General features: G+C 39.8%; 1 protein-coding gene across 1 annotated transcript; it reads right to left on the minus strand.

Annotated features, from left to right (window-relative positions):
- Nucleotides 1–19: 19 nt before the first annotated feature.
- LOC134813174 (mucin-17-like) lies at nucleotides 20–19,771 on the minus strand. The gene is made up of 10 exons (XM_063820861.1): nucleotides 19,692–19,771; nucleotides 19,428–19,531; nucleotides 19,138–19,231; nucleotides 18,738–18,928; nucleotides 18,453–18,618; nucleotides 16,674–17,012; nucleotides 16,029–16,339; nucleotides 15,518–15,869; nucleotides 580–894; nucleotides 20–411 (listed from the first exon to the last, which is right to left on the minus strand). The coding sequence occupies exons 2-10, from the start codon at nucleotides 19,470–19,472 to the stop codon at nucleotides 44–46; spliced, it is 2,181 nt and encodes a 726-aa protein (XP_063676931.1). The 5' UTR covers nucleotides 19,473–19,531; nucleotides 19,692–19,771; the 3' UTR covers nucleotides 20–43.
- Nucleotides 19,772–20,610: the final 839 nt, after the last annotated feature.

A 20,610-nucleotide genomic window follows, 5' to 3' on the forward strand; every position in this document is an offset into this window, starting at 1 on the left:
CTTAGATATAAAATTAAAACAGCAGAGCATCATTTATGGGCAGTTATAAATACCACCAAGTCCTAAGAAACTTACCGAAAGTAAGGAAGTTGACAACAATCTCTTTGAAAGTAGATGTTGCTGAATCCGAATATTCTACAGACTGCGCAGCACATTTGTATGTCGCGGGATTTGCAGCGACAGCTACACTTGTAAGAGTGGCAACATCGATGGTCAGAGTTGATGTCTGAATTTTGGTACCAGAGTCAGCTGATCCCTGTGCGATGGTGTACCCTGCACTATCACTTGTTATATCAGCCCCAGCATTATCCTTCCACGACACAATGACATCTGTAACCACATCTCCGATATCACAAGTCAATGTCTGAGCCACAGCGGTGGTGGCTTTTTTAGGAGTCTCCGGAACGACGGCTAAAATAATTTGATTCTTTCAAACTCACAAAACATTTGATATGTTAAAGTATCATTACATGTAGTTGTAACTAAAATAGCCTAAATTAAGAAAGATTACTGCTGCAAAATTTGAATAAGACCTCGTTATACACATTGTGGTTCTCAAAATGTATCAAGATTACTCACTGAAAACGTTCGAGTTGACATCAGTCTCTTCTGGAGACGCTGATGTTTTTGCATGCTCGTCAGATTGAATGACACAGGTGAAAAGAGCATCAGCAGTGTTTTCACCAGCAGGTACGGTCAAAATTGTAGTTTGAATGTTGGTGCCAGAAACGTAAGTTCCAACCTCAATAGCATAGCTGTCAGTACCGTCAGTTATAGCATCACCCGAAGGTTTCTTCCATGTTACCGCCTCCAGCTGCTTACTCAAACCACTTACTACACAAGATATTGTAGCTTCTGTGTTTTTCAGCACTTCGCTACCCTTAGCTTTTACATCTGAAACAATCAGTCATTTAAAGTAAGCCCGCAATAAAAATATCAACAGTATTGTTGTGGGTTAGAAAGAAAGGGGGTAGATCGTCTAGGTTTGAGATATGTTGAGTAGATGTAGGACTTTGTTCCAACAGATTATCTGTCTGTTCCCACGATGGAAGTTTGCGTTGTGTTTTAGTTAGGCTTTGTATTTGTAGTGTAGACAATAAAATACAATGGATGTGGGTAATAAACAAATTAACAAGCAACCAAAGGACGATGGTAGATTACGTTTAAGTCTTTGTTAAAGTTGAGTGGGCGTTCAAGAAGTGGGGAATTATGGGTGTGTCTAGGGTTTTTATAGGTTGTATCATTGACGTAGGGTTTACAATCACGGAAACGATTATCTTAGTCATCGTTTCCGCTACTTGAAATCATGAACAATGAGCGTGCACTGGACAAACGGGACAGAACAATGAGAACCCTCGCTCATCTATTACTCCATTAATTACTTTTCCCTATAAGATGATTCACCTATAGATGATTCACCTTTACGTTGTGAAGCCAATTGTTTGTTAACCTCTGGCGTCACAATCAGTTCCGGTTTGCAGTCACAGGCCCTGTCTGTGACCTATTAACTATAAGTTACCTCATTTGGAGATGTGCCAAGCACAAGCAGATAGCTGGCAACCTGCCAACAGGGGATAGCAAAGTTATATGGCTTAGAGTGTGCAAAGGGTGATCCCACAACCTTCCCCCCTTAAGAAGAAAAAAAATTTTTCAAAATGTTGTTAGGAACCTACCATCGTTTTAAAAATAAATATCGTAATAAATCAATTTACCATCTTTTAAAAGAAATAGTTTAATGTAATGAGTAGATATCTTGAATGAAGTCTTTTACCCTTTTTATTTGTCTATAAAATACACGAATACTTAAATCACACGAAAAATTAATTTTGAAAATAATAATTTATTTTTGGATTTCTATCTTTTTCTCTTAAAACACAAGAATAAATATTTTTATATAGTTTGTCACAATCAATAATAACTAGAAACATCGGTAATTGAAACTTCTTTCCGCATTGTATTTTTAATTGGTTTTAACAAAATTCGTTTCTCGTTAAAATTGTCTGTGACCACTTATAAATTCACACATAAATCAATTTAATATAATTCCAATATTTTACATACGTTTTTCAATTTTGAACGACACCTTGAAGGTTTAAAATAGAGCGTTGGTTGGTGATTCAAATTTGTGGTTAATCTTGGTTAAACCATTTTAGTGCTTTGTTCCTATTGAAGATAAATTTGTAATCAATGTGAGTCATAAGTTCACTTGGCAAATGATTGTAACTATTAGTATTATAAAGGCACGATAGTTCAATATAAATTTCCAGGATTATTGTTAGTTCTTTTAGCAAATGAAATTTTTTCCTTTTAGGAGCCTTTTTGCATATTACACTGTTTTGTAAAAGTCGTTTGAAGAATCTTTTATTATGTTGTTCTAGGTAAGCTGATATTACACACATTAATGGTTTTTTGACAAGGTATTTCTGATATAACTGCTGGAAAATGAACTTTGATGTTTGGATGATACTTTGTGGAGATTTTGTTTTGGCTGCAAGGGTCAGTTCATTTTTGAGTTTTATGAGGCGAGGAAGGGATGGGGCACTGTACGATTTTCGGGTAACATCGAATTGTGAGTAGTGAGTTGCGATGCTAGATTCGCTTATTTGCACCCATTTGTTGAGGAAATACGGGTCCAGCAGATGTCGCAATGTACGGCTCACAGCTCTTAATTGGAGGAGGTCGTCAAAGTGTAACAATAGCGCTATATTGAGTATGATTTCCTGGGGGAGCAAAGAAAACATGGCGAAATGAAGGAACCAATGCAATAAGTGATGTTAGAGCAGGCCGGCCTCCAGGAAAACTGATTCTTGTGCCCGGAGTTGATGGCATTGTTCTATTGTAGTGAGTTAATTTGGATGCTGGTACTGTGTGTAAAGAAGCTTCATAGTTCAAAAGTTTTAAAATCTGTCGTGATGCCGTGTTGTTTTAGAGATTGTGATACTCCCATTGTGGAAGAACTGCCCTCGATGGATATATGGATCCCTATGAGGCTGGTGCACGGGAGTAGAGATGGGGGTCTGGCGTACTGCATGGACCATTACATGAGTGCAGTACGCCAGTACAGCAGATTTAAAGGACACGAGAGCAGGGTATGTTGGTTTTGTTATTATTTGCTGGTCGTGATTTCGTTTTTGGATCATTTAGGATGTTAATGACGTGGATTGAGCAGTTTTTTTAATAGTCTTTATTTCAGGGCTTCGAACGTGGTCGCGACGGCTTTAGGGTGACGGTGTGCAAAGCTCAAGACGCCGTGGCTGGTATAGCTGGTCGAATTCATTTCCAGCAATGTTTAAGGCCGGCTATAACGGGAACCGGTCATATGTTCCATGCACAGCGGTTGTATGGGGCAATCATACGGCAGATTGCGCTTTGCCGGGGAAACCAATGGCTACACGTCAGTAGGGCAATTATTGATTTCGGCAAACAGAAGTTCGCCGAACTGGGCGACTGGTTATTTCCCGGGCCAGCTTCCCAGTTATGCTTGAATTGCAAGCATAAATCAAAATTCCATCTCGTCGAGCGTAGTCAGCGGCTACCCTTGTGCCATTATTGTATACTCAGGATACACGTTCGAGGTTAGATCTTTATGTGTGTTACAGTTTGATAGATGAATTTTTCTTTGGTGAAGGTCATGTTTTACTATTGTTATGGTTATGTGCAATATCCAATTTTCAGTCCCTATGTGGCAAGGCAGGAACGCCATAAATCATTATATGATGAGCCAGCGTCAGAGATGTTTCCTGCTAGGATAAAATGAGGTAATTAGCTAGCTGTTTTTATGCTGAAGTTAGGTACGAAATTGTAATATAGCACAACTGATTTGTTACAAGGCTCAACAAAACAGATATGGGCGTATCTTGTTTTTGTTGATGTCAACCAAAGAATTCAATTTGTTTTTTGTAATGGTGTCGTTCAAAATTCGGAATTTCACGGTTTTGAAATACTTAGTTGATGCAGCTCCAAGTATGATATCGAGAGGCTCGGACACTGGGTACTTTTTAAGAGCTCTTTGAAATTGGTGCCTTTGCTTATTTAAAAATCGGTTTCTTCTTGATTTTGATGAATAATTTAAAATTTGGCATTTGACAGTTTCCGTAATTTTAATAAATATTTTAACACACAGCGCATCATTCAAAAATTGCAAAAGTAGCGGTACCGTTTCTAAAGGTACCAGAGTTCGGTATCTGTTTTTGGAAGAACTGAAATAATATCCACAGTTTCTTGATATTTTAGATTCTGAGCTATGTAATGCTTCAGATAATTTAACATAGTCAGTATTGTTTTTTAAAACTCGTAGCACAGCGTGTACCCTGTTTGATATATGTTGCATGAAGATGAAGTTGAGAGCGTCTCTTTTAGGTATCAGGTCTTGAACAGTCAGGTAGATTAGGATCAAGCATTTCTTGTGATTCGATGTCCAATTGAGAAAGGAGTCCATTTTTTGAGTCTCTGGTGGGCATTTAGCCATTATGGGGACGTTAAAAACGTCGACATTGAAGTCATTTAGGGGACGTTGTGAGACGTCGACATTAAAGTCATTAGGGGGACGTTGTGAAACGTCGACATTAAAGTCATTAGGGGGACGTTGTGAAACGTCGACATTAAAGTCATTTTGCCAGCTGCCAATTTATACTGCCAATATCATGCTCATGTTTTGATGTGTTTGTGTGAATGATTTATCCAATATTTGCTTGAGCCTTAACCGATCTTGTTGAACGTTTTGGTGTTGATGAAGTGCTTGGATGGAATGATGTTGATGCTGAATTTGCGGGGGTGTTTTGATGAACGATGATTGATGTCTCTTCTGGTTCCTCGTCACTTTTTTCGACAATATTTTGTCGTGGAGGTGGAGCAGGTCGACTTGTTCCTCTGTGTCGTATTCCAGAACCTCTAGTAGTCGAATGTAATGGTAGTTCGTCTTGTTGCTCAAGGTGACGATATGACATCTCATCTGTCTCTGGTGTAGATTTGTCAGCACGTCTAAGCTTTAGGATTTCCTTTTTTAGTTGCATTAACGTCTTTCCATGTTTGGTATGTCTTTTCTTTGAGTTTAACACGCATAATGCAATTATTGTGAAACACCACAATGCAATAGACAGGAATGAAGCGATCTGTATAATGATGCTATAGGCAGAATCTGTTAACAGTTTGCTCGGTTTGTACTTCAATAATCGAATTGTTTCGTCCTGTTTTTCGATAAGCTGATGAATCCGTGTGAAGTTTGACTTCTGATGTTTTCTTGCACTTGTCGCGAGTTCTTGAACCCATTTGTTAACGTCTAGAGAAGGCTTCCAATGAACTGTGTTGGTTATGTCTTCTGGTCGGATAGAGTACAAAACTCTACTCTTTAATTGTACTTGAGAATATTCTTTCCATGAGTAAAGTTTTGTTTCAGTTTCGGGAGTGTCTATCCTATTGATCTTTTGGGAGCTTCCTATGTTAATCCCGTAAACTGGATTTCCGTCTCGGAACGTCAGGGCTCCTGCTGAAACTTGTGCAACATAAGGTTTACAGTGCACTTCTTCCGTATCGCATTGAGAAGCTTTGTTTAGACAAGCAATCTCAGGTGCGTCTTTGTCTTTTTCGAAGTTATCGAGACAGACCAGCAGTCCTGATGGTCGAGTTTCACACTCTGACTGTTCCGCGGAGTAAAACTGATCAGCTTTAAGGTAGATCCGTTTAGGAAGTTTAATTCGAAGACAAGTTTCGTTGCTTTTTACAGGAACTATAGCTGGCTCAAAGTGAGGAAATACAGCATTAGGTTCCACGTACATTGTTGACAGCACGAAATGCATAAGAAAACTTTTGTCTTCTTTTTGAATTCGAACTAGAGTCAGGTCCCCGGCTCTGAGAAGTAGTTGACTGTTTGTTGCATATATGCTGTTTGCGAAAATTGGATTGTTATTGACGAAGTACTCAAGGTCTTCTGCTAACAGTATAGCTGGAGAAATTGGTTGCGTAAGCACACCTCTATTTACTCCATGAAATACGTTGTTAACTTTTTCCCTGTACTCGTCAAATACCAGGTTTTCGATAGCATATGTGGACAGTGATGTTATTGCACATTGGAGTTCACTTAGTCTTTCATCCACGCTTTCTTGGTAATCTTTGATTAAGTAGAGAACCTCTTTGTTGAATTGCCGTTGTTGTTCGATTTCATCATGAACTTGTTGGGTGAACTCAGAGAATTGCTGATCAAGGTGAGCAATATGAGATTTTAAACGTTTAATCTCATGACGATTGAAGAAATTGAAGGCCATACTTGCTAACAATCCAGCAACAGGAATAGCAGCAACTGCTACGGGCACTCCCCGTTTTACCCTTGTAGAAGGGGTGCTGTTAGTGATTGTTATGTCGTATGCAGATCGCAGGTCTTCAAATCGTCTTATATTGCGTTTCCAAATGTGATCAACAGCTTGGTCTCGAGCTTTATTGAGCGTGGTATACAGTGCAGCATCTTTTTGTCCGCAAAACTCGGCTCTAGTTGCAAATCTTTCTGCACATACAATGTTTGCAGTGTATGTCTGGGTTTGATGCTTCGTTCATCTGTAAATTGTCGAGATCGGGCTCGTCTTTCCTTAGGAAGCACTGGCTTTTACCGTCTTTTCTGACAGTTTGAAGTCCGAGGCATTCTGGGTCAGAGAAACAAAGAGCGACGCAAGAATTGAAGTGAGTGTTATCGTATGATCTTAGAGCTGAACGTTGGTGTTTTGTCCTCTGCCTACACATTCATCTTTAACCCAGTAAAGGTGTTTTTCAAATAAGTTTTGGTCTAAGTCACACTCGGTATTCATGCAAAGTGTTGACCGTGCAGTTGAATTGATGAGTGGTTTGTTTACCCGAACGAAGATGCTGGCAAAGATTTTGCTAGATCCTGATATGATATAGTTTTTTGGTGATAGGACTATTCCTTGAGATTCGAGCATGATAGAGTCACCAGATTTGTCGATCGTGGCGGCAGGCGATGCAGCGGCAAATAATATAAATATAACGTAGGGAATCATCACAGCGTTGTTTCACTCTCAGATGTATTGATCACCCTGAAAGACACTCTGGGTAGAGAAACTTGGGGCAACCCACGTGTGTGTATGTGAGCAATAAATAAGTATAATACTAAAGCACGTACAATCCACGTGATTGCTAAATCAACCCAATGTCCAGGTTTCAGAGATTTAAGACCAATAAATGATAATCCTCTTGCAGTGTCATGCGTTTCATCTGTGGAGTGATTCATTCTTTGTTCTATTTCGGCCAGCTGACTTGCGAGAAAATCGACTGATGCTTCACTTTGTGAGGTATGTGAGACGTCTCGATTAGTTGTTGCCCAAGTGGTCGGAAATGTTATGAGTTCTGATGTATAATTTGACACAATCAGGGGCAACGGAACTGCAAGATGTTGTTGAAGCCTTGTGGGCATATGTCCAGGTTGGTATCTATATAGCACCTGATTATGCATAAAGATGTGTACTGTCGTGACTTCGCAAGATATTCGAGCGGCGTATTGATGCAGTACTTTGTCGTCTGGAGACATATACCCTTCCCTCCAGGAAGTTGTGTTTCCTCTGTAACTTACAGGTAACATGTTTGTGCAAAATCCTGGTTTAGGGCGGCGAAATGTTATCTCTACTGGCTTGCAATGACCGACAAGAATGTATTCCGAGTTCGAAGCAACTCCTATTATTGTTGAATCATTGAAATGATGACGGAGGATATCAGTAGGATTTTGAGCTGCAGCAGACCTTACAAGCATGCTGATCATTTTAAGTGCATCACACATGTTTGTAATTTTTGCTGTTCTCAACAGAATGCTATCTTGCAAGAATTGCATTTTATGTGTCAGCTCTTGCAACAATGGTTTGATATCATCAACAGCCATCATTGGTCCTAACAGTTGGTGTGCAGTGATTCGGAATCCATCAATTTCCGTTTTGTCGGGTAGTTTACTTGGGTTTTCCAAGGCAAACGATAACCCTAGTGTAGGAATGATGAGATGAGACGAGATTATTGTGCCATTAAATGTTCCAACTTGTACGAACTTGGACTGTACCATTGGGTCTGGCACATATGTTACTGCAATCCCTTGTTTTGGATCAAAGCAGTATCCTGAATCATAATTGCAGTCTGATATATCGGCAAGGTTGGAAATAGGCTGGTGAGTGTGTGTTTTTGTGATGTAACCTTCCCTGTAATTACATAATATAACGTCCGTCTGAACAGTTGTCATCCATTTCATAGGACAATCGAAATCTGTTTTTGTTTGCTGGGTCAGTGATCCAGTTTCGTCAATGCATGATTTGGTCCTCATCAAGTCTTGGTATTGGCTTTTCGGTAGAATCTTATTCTGGATTGTTTTCTCTATCTCTTTGGATCCAAAAAATTGCTGCTTTGTTGTGCATCTCAGCAGCTTTACTTGGAGAGACAATGCTTTAGTTTTGTATTCCTGATTGTTAGTGCGCTCAAGTATAATAGTAACATTTTTATGGTCCGTAGTATCACAGCTTTGAATTTGTTCAGGCCATTTCATTAAGGTGAGGTGGTTTTGTGTATCGCATATCATAGCACTTTGGCAATAAGTTATTAGCAATGTGAGGAGTAGTATTCTTTCGGTGTCGTATCGTGTCATCTGAAATATTGTTTCTCTGAGTCGAAGGTACCTATCCATCCTTTGGGAATCAGTGATAAGGTGTACAGTCTTATATAATTCTCCGGATCATTTTAATGTTTCACGTGTAGCTACACATTGCACAACCATGACTCTGAACTGTAGGAAGACTCCACCCTACGGCTGTGTACTATTATCTTATTATAATGGGACATTTAAGGTGAGTACCGAATCGGCGCTTTTCTCACGCGGGCAGATCGTCTTAGATATGTTTCGGGCGTGAATTGACTTTGAATTGAATGGTGAGAAGGTTGAGGAGATGATACTCTACCGCTGGCTGTAGAGCTTGATCTAGAAACGGCTTGATGGCCGCCCTGGATTTGTTGCGGTGATATAGAGCTTGCTCTGTCATTTTGTTGCCGACGGGACAAAGTGTCAGAACTTCTGGAAAAAGTCTGGTGGCGCGGTGTTGACATCCTATGTGACGAAAGTCTTCCCTCAGAATGGCCATTTCCGAGAGGCAAGGATGTGTGATACTCGCCATCAGCTTCTGCATCGGTGTTCTGGACAAGTGTTGACCGTGAGCATGGTAAAAGGAGCATTTCATCATCATCCTCGTATCTTCTCGAGGTAGTAGATGGTTGCGGACCTGGCTCAGGTGAATCTCCAGTGATTTGTATTTCTTCCAAGTTTTCCAATTGAAGATTATGTTGTTCCATAATTTCTTGAGTTCTTGATTGTATCTTGCATTTAGTGTTTGCTGTAGTTGAGACGGGACCTTCGTGTTCTGTCGTGATGTACCATGATCACTTTACCAGTCTTAATGTCGCAGACTTTTAAGGTAAATTCGGAGGACTTTGAAAGAACAATGTATGGTCCTCTGTAGTAAGTTCTAAATTTAGCGTAGGGTTTATCATCTGTTTTCAACTGAGGAAAGTGGATAAACACGATGTCGTTTGGATTGAACTTCACAATGTGTGTACCATATCCGTCATATTGTCTTTTGCTCTGTTCCATTTTCTTTTTTGCAACTTCTTGTACTGTTCTGAAAGCTTCCGAAAGTGCTTGTTGTTGAGACATTGCGTGTTGACCTGGCGTTTGAGTTGTTTCCAACTGAACTCCATTTACTATCTGATACGGTGTTCTCAGATTTCGTCCAAGGAACAAATATGACGGAGTAAATCCTGTTGTGTCGTTTTTGATAGAATTTAGCCCATAAATGACAAATGGGAGCATAGACTTCCAGTTTTGGACCTTTGCAGCGATTAACTTCCGGAGGCATTTGACAATTACTCCATTGTACCGTTCACACAGTCCATTAACGTTTGGTCTGTATGGTGAGATAACAACCTTTTTCATGTTTATGGATTCAAAGAACGTTTGGAGCACTCGTGACCCGTGTAAATTTGCTGCATTGTCAGACACCAGGGTATGTGGAATTCCGTAACTCATTGCAAACCGATTAAATGATGTGAGAACATCTGTTTCCTGTTGTCTATTCAAGACTTCGGCATACAGAAATTTCGAGAATCGATCGACAAAAACAAGGATATACGACTTGCGGTTATTGTGGTCAGTAATTGGTCCAACAATATCATAGTGTACGCACTGAAGTGGGAAGCTAGCTTGTGGAAAGTATTGCATTGGAAACCGGTTCTTTCGTTTGAACTTCAAGTTAAATAAGAAGCATTCCTCGCAGTTTCGAACGAAGTTTATGACTGATTGCTTCATTTGGGGCCAGTAAGCAGTTTCTTGGAGTGTTTCTAGCGTTTTCCCTTCACTGGGATGAGGAGATAATGTCGAGCGATGGACTAGTTTAATTGACTCTTCCTGCAAAGCTTGTGGCACGATGGGCAGTAGCTTGTATTTCTGAGATTTCTTGAGGAACTTTTTGTAGCACAATATCTTCTGAACATTAACCGTACATTGGTCAAGCTTATTCCATAGAGCTTTCAGAGTTTGATTGAACATTTGTGCATCCTTCCGTTTTGGTTTCTCAGAATTTAGCCAGTCTAACACAAGCTTGAGGTTGGAGTCTTGCTGTTGTCCACGAATTAATCTTGCTGGGTTTGAGAACTTTGGTGCAGGGAGAGGACGGTCCTCAGTTCCGTTATAAGAAGTAGAATCGTCTCCCCGGACTGCAGAGCAAGTCTGCTCATCAGTTATTGTGGCTATAACCTTTGAATGCGTGTCCGGCGATTGTTCTTTAATCTTCTTTGACCAGTAGGCATACAGATCGTCCGATTGTACACGTGACAGGGCATCAGCGATTTGGTTGTCTTTACCCGGTCTGTGTATAATGTTAAAATCATACTGACTAAGATGAATTGCCCACCTGAGGAATAGGGTACCGTCTCCTTTAGACAGTAAGTTCTTGTAAGTAAGAAGCATTAAGTCTGTTTCGACAATGAACTTTGCTCCGTGTAGCAGGTAGTTATGTTTCCGTATAAAATGGTAAACTGCCAGAAACTCGATTTTGTAACTAGCCCACGTAGATTCTCTTTCGGACAATGTTCTGCTATCGTATAAGATGGGATGAAACTTTGAGTTTGTCTCCCTATGACCAATGACACAGGCAATTGCAACCTTTGATCCGTCAGTCATTACCGTTATGGTCTTGTTTTTGTCTGGATTAACAAGAACTGGTGGATTGGTAATTAACTGCTTGAGACCTTCGAATGCGGCAATAGCTTCAGGGGTCGATTTGATTCTGGAGATTTCCTGGTTCCCTCTCAAGAGCATGGTTAAGGGTTTGATCACTTCGCTGAATTTTGGAATGAACCTCCTTACGAAGTTAAACACACCGAGGACTCGTTGCAATCCTTTACGTGTTGTTGGAAATTCTAAAGACAATATGTGTCGTATTCTATCATGGCACATGGTGAAACCTTCCTTTGAAATGAAACTTCCAAGAAATTTGACTCTCTTCTGGTATATTTCACATTTTTCCGGTGCTAATTTCACTTTGGCCATGTGCAATCGCTCTAGAACAATTTCGAATTTCTTGACGATTCCATCAAATGAGTCATCTGATATCAATAGATCGTCAAAGAAAACACATATCTGGTGCAACTGGTCTTGGAAAACTCCCTGTAGAAACTTTAAGTAGTAAGCAGGAGCATTTTTAATGCCTGTTGCAAGACGCGTCCATTGGTATGTCTTACTTCCGACACTGAAGGACGTGAGGGACTGGTGTTCTTCTTTCAACGGCAGAGTGTGGTACGCACTTTTGATATCGAAAGTGCAGTAAAACATTTTCCCTCCAACTGAGTGAACGATCTCGTCAACGGACTGAATTGGACACGTATATCCTATAGTATAGGAGTTCAGAGTACGATAATCCACAACCAATCTAATCTTTCCGTTTGGTTTTTTAACGATGACAGCAGGTGAGTTATGAGGAGAGAGAGATGGTGTTATTACACCTGAATCCAAGAGTTTTTGAACTTCCTCCTCTGTTTGTTCGACCAGATGTAGTGGTAAACGTCTCGGTTTAACGAAAATTACCTCGGGTGCATCAGGAGTAAGATGGATCTCCGCTGTGAGAAGGTCAGTTGGTGTGACATTCAGTGCATCTGTAGAGAAAACATCAGAGTATTTAGTAACCATCCGTTTAAGAATGTTCTTATTCTGTTCTGAGAGATGGGGGTTTTCGTCAATTTTAAGAAGTTTGATTATCTTTTCGACCTCGTCCTCCGATTGTTGCTCAATGGAGTTGACATTTGTTCGTAGTTGAACAAGTTTTCCCAAAATAGTTGAAGCTGGTAAGAATAATTGTACATCGCTGTTGGTCGCAACTGCGATCTGAAATATTCCGTCGACAATAGAAACCACAAAGTTTACAGGCAGTTGGTCATTAGTTTTCCAGAGCGTGATATCCGGAACATAAAGGAAATATCCAGATACAGAACAAGGGGCATTTGATTGCACCAGTTGAGCGTCAATAACTCCATATTGTGATATAGTTACAGCTTCTTTTTGCATTGCCATAAAAACTGGCGGTGAGTTGAACTGTTTTATCTCTGTGACGTCCTTTTTTGATTTTCCTCGAAGAGTCATGGTGTGATAATTAATTGTCATTTTGTTTTCTTTTAGAAAATCGCCTCCGAGAATAGCGATATGTAGGAGTTTTTCGACAATCAAAAAAGGCCAATTGTATTTCATCTTTCCAATTACAATAGGTAGTTTTATTTTCCCTAAAACTGACAAAGATGATCCATTAGCTGTCATTAGCTTAATGTTAACTGCAACCATAGACCGTTTATTTATTTCAGGCACATATTTGCTGTCTATAATGGTGTATACACTTCCTGTATCCAAGAGAGCGTATACATTTGAGTTCATAATGTGTATTTGTACATAAACCGGTCCATTTGAGCTGGTAGTGTGTTGCAGTGAGCTAATGTTCTGTGACTCGGAGGCTCTTAAAAATTTTCAGACTTTGGCGTGTCGTCGTCATCTGACAAGAGGAGCTGGGATACATCAATGTATGGAGAATAATTTTCCATAGTCGTTCTCGATTCGCTTCCGTCTTCTAGGATTGTGTTTACTTGGGGTCGGCTCTGAAACGTGACCCTCTGTTGATTTGGTTGTACTTCACGCTTCCAATTTGGTGATTGTTGTCCTTCTCTTGTCTTCCTTTCTCCTGTATTGGTTTCCCTAGAATTTGGATATGGCCGTCTCGGCATGGGTGGACGAGCCGGGGTATCAGCTCGTTGGTATTGTTGAGGCTGATATTGGTATCTCGGTTGACTCGAGTAATTTGGTCTCGACCGGCCGAAGCTGTTTGGCACAGATGGATACCAACCATTAGAATGTTGAGCTCTTCCTTTCTCGACGCTCCGCATGCGATTGTTTCTGTTATCTTGATCTTCACGGCGTTCCTTTTTGAAACATTCATGAGTCCAATGATTCTTCATTTTGCAATACTGGCAAAATTTTGCCATTCTGCAATCTCGTCGCAAATGTCCAATCTTTTTGCATGAATAGCACGTTCTCGTTTCTGGTCGTTTCATAATCTGCACAGGAACAGCAGGAGGCTGAGATTTGGGAGACTTTTCTTGTTCTTGGTCTTGGATGTTCAAGAGCGCAGCTGTGTCAGACAACCCATCGCCTCCAATTGGTCTGCTTTTCAGTTTCCCGATGATTTTGTCCAGATGTTGGCTATGCTCAACAAGTTTCCCGTATCGGTCTAGTCCAGATGTTGTGAGAAGCGAGTATGCTACTCGCTCAGATCTCAGTCCATTGATGAATGCATCCTGGAGTAGCTCTTCTTTAGTGCTACCAGGCATCTTCTTGCAAGTAGGAATTAGATTGATCATTTTCTCGAGTCGCTCCGCAAAATCGAGGATGGTTTCTTCTGAAGTTTGTTTGATGTTGAACAGTTCGTCGACCGACATTCTGCTGTTGTAGTTCGGGTCGAGCTTCTTGACGATCATCTCTTTGGCTGCATGCCAATTTGTTGTTTGTTTATCTGTTAGGTTCAGTGACATAACTCTTGACAAGCTTTTGTTATCCAGAAATGTGCAGAAGACTTTGAATGAAGCAGACGGAGGAAGACCGATGACTGTGCAGTAGTTGTCGAATGCCATAAGGAAGTCGTGTACGTCATCCCCGTGATTGAATTCATGGGGTTTCTTCCCCCCGAAAAGCTTAAAAGAATCTCGATTTGGAGGTGTTATATCTCCAAGGCCAGGCATATTGTTGTAGTCAAACTTGTCGTTGTCATAATGTAGGTTGTCATGGTAAAGCGCTGTCATATTTGGTTTATAAGGAATTGACCCAGTAGGCGGTTGGTATGGTGTGTGTTGTGGAATATTTGTCGTGTTCTGCAATTGATTTGTGTTGTTTTGAAGGATGGGTTCTGTTGCTGCAGTTGTAGTAACTACATTTTGAGCTTCGGTTGTGGCAGGATTTGTGACAACGATGTCAAGATCTACGTCTGCCGAATGATGGCTCATATTGGCAGATAAAATCGACAGCGAAAATTGGCAGAAAAGGCAAAAAGAAATGTGTTGTAGCTCTAACCTTGTAATTAGTAATCCAATTTGGTTTAGAGTCGCAGCACCACTTGTGGGTTAGAAAGAAAGGGGGTAGATCGTCTAGGTTTGAGATATGTTGAGTAGATGTAGGACTTTGTTCCAACAGATTATCTGTCTGTTCCCACGATGGAAGTTTGCGTTGTGTTTTAGTTAGGCTTTGTATTTGTAGTGTAGACAATAAAATACAATGGATGTGGGTAATAAACAAATTAACAAGCAACCAAAGGACGATGGTAGATTACGTTTAAGTCTTTGTTAAAGTTGAGTGGGCGTTCAAGAAGTGGGGAATTATGGGTGTGTCTAGGGTTTTTATAGGTTGTATCATTGACGTAGGGTTTACAATCACGGAAACGATTATCTTAGTCATCGTTTCCGCTACTTCGAAATCATGAACAATGAGCGTGCACTGGACAAACGGGACAGAACAATGAGAACCCTCGCTCATCTATTACTCCATTAATTACTTTTCCCTATAAGATGATTCACCTATAGATGATTCACCTTTACGTTGTGAAGCCAATTGTTTGTTAACCTTTGGCGTCACAATCAGTTCCGGTTTGCAGTCACAGGCCCTGTCTGTGACCTATTAACTATAAGTTACCTCATTTGGAGATGTGCCAAGCACAAGCAGATAGCTGGCAACCTGCCAACAGGGGATAGCAAAGTTATATGGCTTAGAGTGTGCAAAGGGTGATCCCACATTGTACAGGAACTGAATCATTGAACTTTCTCAACTAAATTCACTGGATCCTATGATGAGTTTAATTTTGTTTTTACAGTAGGATGTAACAAGTTATATCTTAGATATAAAATTAAAACAGCAGAGCATCATTTATGGGCAGTTATAAATACCACCAAGTCCTAAGAAACTTACCGAAAGTAAGGAAGTTGACAACAATCTCTTTGAAAGTAGATGTTGCTGAATCCGAATATTCTACAGATTGCGCAGCACATTTGTATGTCGCGGGATTTGCAGCGACAGCTACACTTGTAAGAGTGGCAACATCGATGGTCAGAGTTGATGTCTGAATTTTGGTACCAGAGTCAGCTGATCCCTGTGCGATGGTGTACCCTGCACTATCACTTGTTATATCAGCCCCAGCATTATCCTTCCACGACACAATGACATCTGTAACCACATCTCCGATATCACAAGTCAATGTCTGAGCCACAGGGGTGGTGGCTTTTTTAGGAGTCTCCGGAACGACGGCTAAAATAATTTGATTCTTTCAAACTCACAAAACATTTGGTATGTTAAAGTATCATTACATGTAGTTGTAACTAAAATAGCCTAAATTAAGAAAGATTACTGCTGCAAAATTTGAATAAGCCCTCGTTATACACATTGTGGTTCTCAAAATGTATCAAGATTACTCACTGAAAACGTTAGAGTTGACAACAGTCTCTTCTGGAGACGCTGATGTTTTTGCATGCTCGTCAGATTGAATGACACAGGTGAAAAGAGCATCAGCCGTGCTTTCACCAGCAGGTACGGTCAGAATTGTAGTTTGACTGTTTGAACCAGGATCGTAAGTTCCAATATCAATATTATAGCTGTCAGTACCGTCCGTTATAACACCACCCGAACTAGGTTTCTTCCATGTTACTGCATCCAGCTGCTGACTCAAACCACTTACTACACAAGATATTGTAGCTTCTGTGTTTGTCAGCACTTCGCTACCCTTAGCTTTCACATCTGAAACAATCAGTCGTTTAAAATAAGCCCGCAATAAAAACTATCAACAGTATTGTACAGGAACTGAATCATTGAACTTTCTAAACTAAACTCACTGGATCCTTAGATCCTATGATGAGTTTAATTTTGTTTTAACAGTAGGATGTAACAAGTTATCTTAGATATAAACTAACTGACCACAGCGTTTCACCAGCTCAGTGTCTAAGAGCTGCAATAATACGTAATAATTTGGCCCTTTATTGAATGAATTGTTGCACGAAAATCATTAAACTTCTAGCTTACTTGATCATCAGTATGACAGATAAAACTGTCAGCCTAGATATGTTACGCTCACCCAGTGTTAGAATGGTAGCTTCGACTTCTACGTTGCTGGTTGCAGGAGAATCTGTGTATTGGCCAGACTGGACTGAGCACTTGTAGGTCACTGATGATAGACTAGTAAAATCAGGCAGCTTCGCAGCTTTGATGGTTAGTTCTGCTACCTGATTTCCGCTTCCATCTACTGATCCTCGGCTGAAACCATAGTTGTCGGTATCCCCTGTCAAAACTTCAGCACCATCATTATCCTTCCAAGTTACAGTAGCAGGGGTTCCACTAGGGTCGAGCCCTCCGATATTGCAAGTCAATGTCTGGTCTACAGTGATGGTGATATCCTTGGGAGTCGAAGTAACATCTGAATTGTTTGGTTCGTGGTAGAGGATATTTTTATTATACATGACAGAAAATTCATACAGCCTAACAATAAAATTTGCACTCCTTAAGGAATGCACGACTGCAAGTTGCAATATCAATAAAACGTTACTTTCAGGATTTATAATAAATGATTTGACCAAAACCCATAATTGGGTTCTCGATATCATTTTGCATTTGCATACGGTCATTCAAATTAATATCATCTATTTTTGTTTGGGAAAGAGAGACACTGGCAGCGGTCCACTCTACCCATAATTATGGGTTTTGGTCAAATATCATCTCTTATTGATTATAATGTCAGGGTACTTTACTAAGTCGAAATGTAAACTCATAACTTCATTAATAACGAGGTTATTTCAATGATTTCGAAAATTTACCTTAAAAAACATTTTCTTGTGTTTAGGTAAGCAAATCTGTCGATCACTGACTGAATATGGCACTTTTTACTCATTCAAGTTGGCATTAAATTCATATATAATGCCATTTAAATGTCGTGGGAAAGCAAAATTTATTCGAATAACGAATGAGCAAAATTCTCACCTTTCGCGCGTGCCGCGTGCAAACTTTGAGCGGACGTTGCGTGCGCATATAATATTGAATCACGGCCGTAAATTTTTGCATAGCGGTATTTTATACATTGTTTGATAAGCGTGCAAAGTTTCAAAAAATTTCAAATAGAACTTGGATCACAACGGGACTCCAAAGTTGATAAAAATCGTGAAAACACCAATTTTCAATGATTTTAGCAATTTTCTATCAATTTGGGCTTGTCCTCACGTGTGCAACTTTTTGATTTACAACTTTAAAACTAGCCTATAACACCATTTAGACCTTTAGGAAGCAAATTTGAGCTTTACAACTTAAGGGATGGCCCAACACCAGAGAATATTACATATATCTTTATGAAAGAGATTTCTAACTCAATCTTAATTTTTAACAGGTTTTTTAAGGCACCTGAATATGGCGATTTTGGGTTTTTTACCGTATTTCGTATAACAGTGCTGGCGCGTATTTTGCGCAAATTTCTTAAAAACCTCCACATAACTATTTCTTATTTCTGTCATATTTGACATTGAATTAGAATGTTTTAAACTTAAAATATGCATGCTGAACTACTTTCGGTGAGTCTTAATGCCTGAAAACAATTAAGGGGGTATAATAGTAAAGGGGGTAAATAGTAAAGGGGGTATATTAGTAAAGGGGGTAAACAGTAAAGGGGATATAATAGTAAAGGGGGTATAATAGTAAATGGGGTAAATAGTATACCCCCAATAAAGGCAACGCTCGTGCTTGCCAGCACTGTGATAATATATACAATCTTTCACCCAACGTATTTCTTTATGGTGTCGATTCTTTTTTATTCTCATTGCTGTATATTGTATATGTACTATTTGTAAAAGTTTCAAATCAGTGGACTTACAACTTATAGATGAGCAGTAGGAGCAACACTCATCATCATTCCTAGCCTCCAGCTGGTCTTCCTTACAATTAAGAGTTGGACACACTTTTTCTTGGCACGTCATCTCCCCTACATCTTGACAGGTACAGGTTTGGCACTCTGCTTTCTTTTCTATAATTTCTCCGTTCTGCATATTGATAAGGTTTATAATAATAGAAATAAATTCTTATTTCTAAAAAGCAATTGGAAAAAGGTTCCCAAGATGTGTTATTTCTCGTATCACTGAATGTCGTCATAGTCACTTACATCGCATATATATCCCTCGTAGAGACACTTGCACCCACTAGCTTCCACACAAAGTCCATCCTGTAGGAACTGGCCTTCTGGACAGAAACACCCTGCAACAGTCCCGGTCTTCGACGGGTCCCTGTTGAGGCAAGTTGGTACTGGGGTGGCTCCGTCAGGTATGTACACTGTTGGTTCAGGACAATCGTACGCTGAGGAAAAGATAAGAGTCAGCTCAGTTTTTTTAGATTTCTTATACCAGAAATAGGCCCAGTTCCAAGCTCTGTCATAATATTATGTCGGAATAAATAAGTTCAACCGGAACATTTTTGTAGAAAAATAAAAAAAGTTTTGGAACTTAGGAATTACTTTTAATTGCAAATGTATCATCGTATGGTTTCCAATAATATTAATAACTTACGACAGAATGCGACATTTTCTCTCCATTGGGCGGCATCAAAGCCGTTATTTTGACATTGCGTGGCGTACACGTCAAATTGAGGACAAGCACACGCCTGAAGAAAGATCATTACAGGTAAAACTGGAAGTGTTTTAGTATGGATATAGAAGGAACATTGGACAGAATCATGCCACCAACAAAAAATATTGAGACTTTTTGTTTCTTTAAGTCAAAACAACTGCCGGGTACTTTGCTTGGCTAAAAGTATACAGCTTAAAACGAATTCGATTAATGCGTTAATGTGCTCTAACTTTTTCCAAATGACATTGACACACGTCCATCATACAGTCCTTCATGGGACCACCGTTTCTATCTCCAACCGGTACTGCGTCATTACATTGCTTGAACGGGTCATCTAGGAGAGATTGGTTTGATAAGTTGTTCTCTGAACCGTTAACGGGGTCAAACAGGTCCAGTTTTTAAGTTCGGGAATATTATCAGAGATTAAGACACAATTCACTGTCCTAATACCTTGTCCAGTGAATTTTATGAAAATTATAATTGAGACTGCTTACTCAGGAGAGCAGAACATATAGCCTCAGCTTCGTTGTGCAGGTTCCCGTTTTCCGTGCAAACATCTAGTTCGGGAGGAGGAGCAGGATCACAGTTCTCATCAGACTCCTGGTGCATTATTCCCAAGCTGTTTGCACTTCCTCCCGTCAGATCATCGTTAGGGTCCCCGTTCCAGTTCCCACACATACCCTCCGTTATAGCAGCACACGACCCGTGGAGCCACATTTCAGCGTTGATATAAGAACCACCGTTGGTAGCACGCAGACGCACGGACGGGTTTCTGTCCTTGTTGTGCAGCCTTATTTCAAGTTGACCATTGTTGATGATTTCAACCTTATCTCCGTTGTTGTAATGTTTAATGTAGGGAATTTGAACCTGGTAAGTTTATCATTTGCAGATTAATATATTATGAGATTTGGGAAAGCCTGTTATTCACAATTTTGAATTTTGTACGAAAGTCTTGATTAATAATATTTTGGGACTAGGTGGCAACCCACAAATTTTGATTTAACACTATAGCACTTGACATTTGTAGAAAATTGTAATAAATATTGAATTACTCACTGCGGTATCATCGACCTTTGACTGCCAACCCCTCTCAATGGAAAACTTGGTTCCCTTGAAAATCAACTTAATTTGTTCGGTGTATCTTGGTGCTCGATTATGAAGATCAACGTTCTTGAAATTTACGTGAAATAAGAATTGTGATAACAAATGTTGCAGTTTGTAATATTCACAATTTATTGCAGTATCTCATTAAATTATAACATGAAATTCGGGTATGAGCAGATCAAAAGGGTAACTGGGATCGCATAATACTATGTTTGAATGTTGTATAAGGAAACCACGAACTAATAAGGTCCTGTTAATTAATTTCTTGATAACATTTGAAGCACATTTACTGACCACAATTGTACCTAA

This window comes from Bolinopsis microptera, chromosome 3 (genome assembly GCF_026151205.1).
Source record: "Bolinopsis microptera isolate Bmic1 chromosome 3, MBARI_Bmic_1.0, whole genome shotgun sequence".
Taxonomy (NCBI): Eukaryota; Metazoa; Ctenophora; class Tentaculata; order Lobata; family Bolinopsidae; genus Bolinopsis; species Bolinopsis microptera.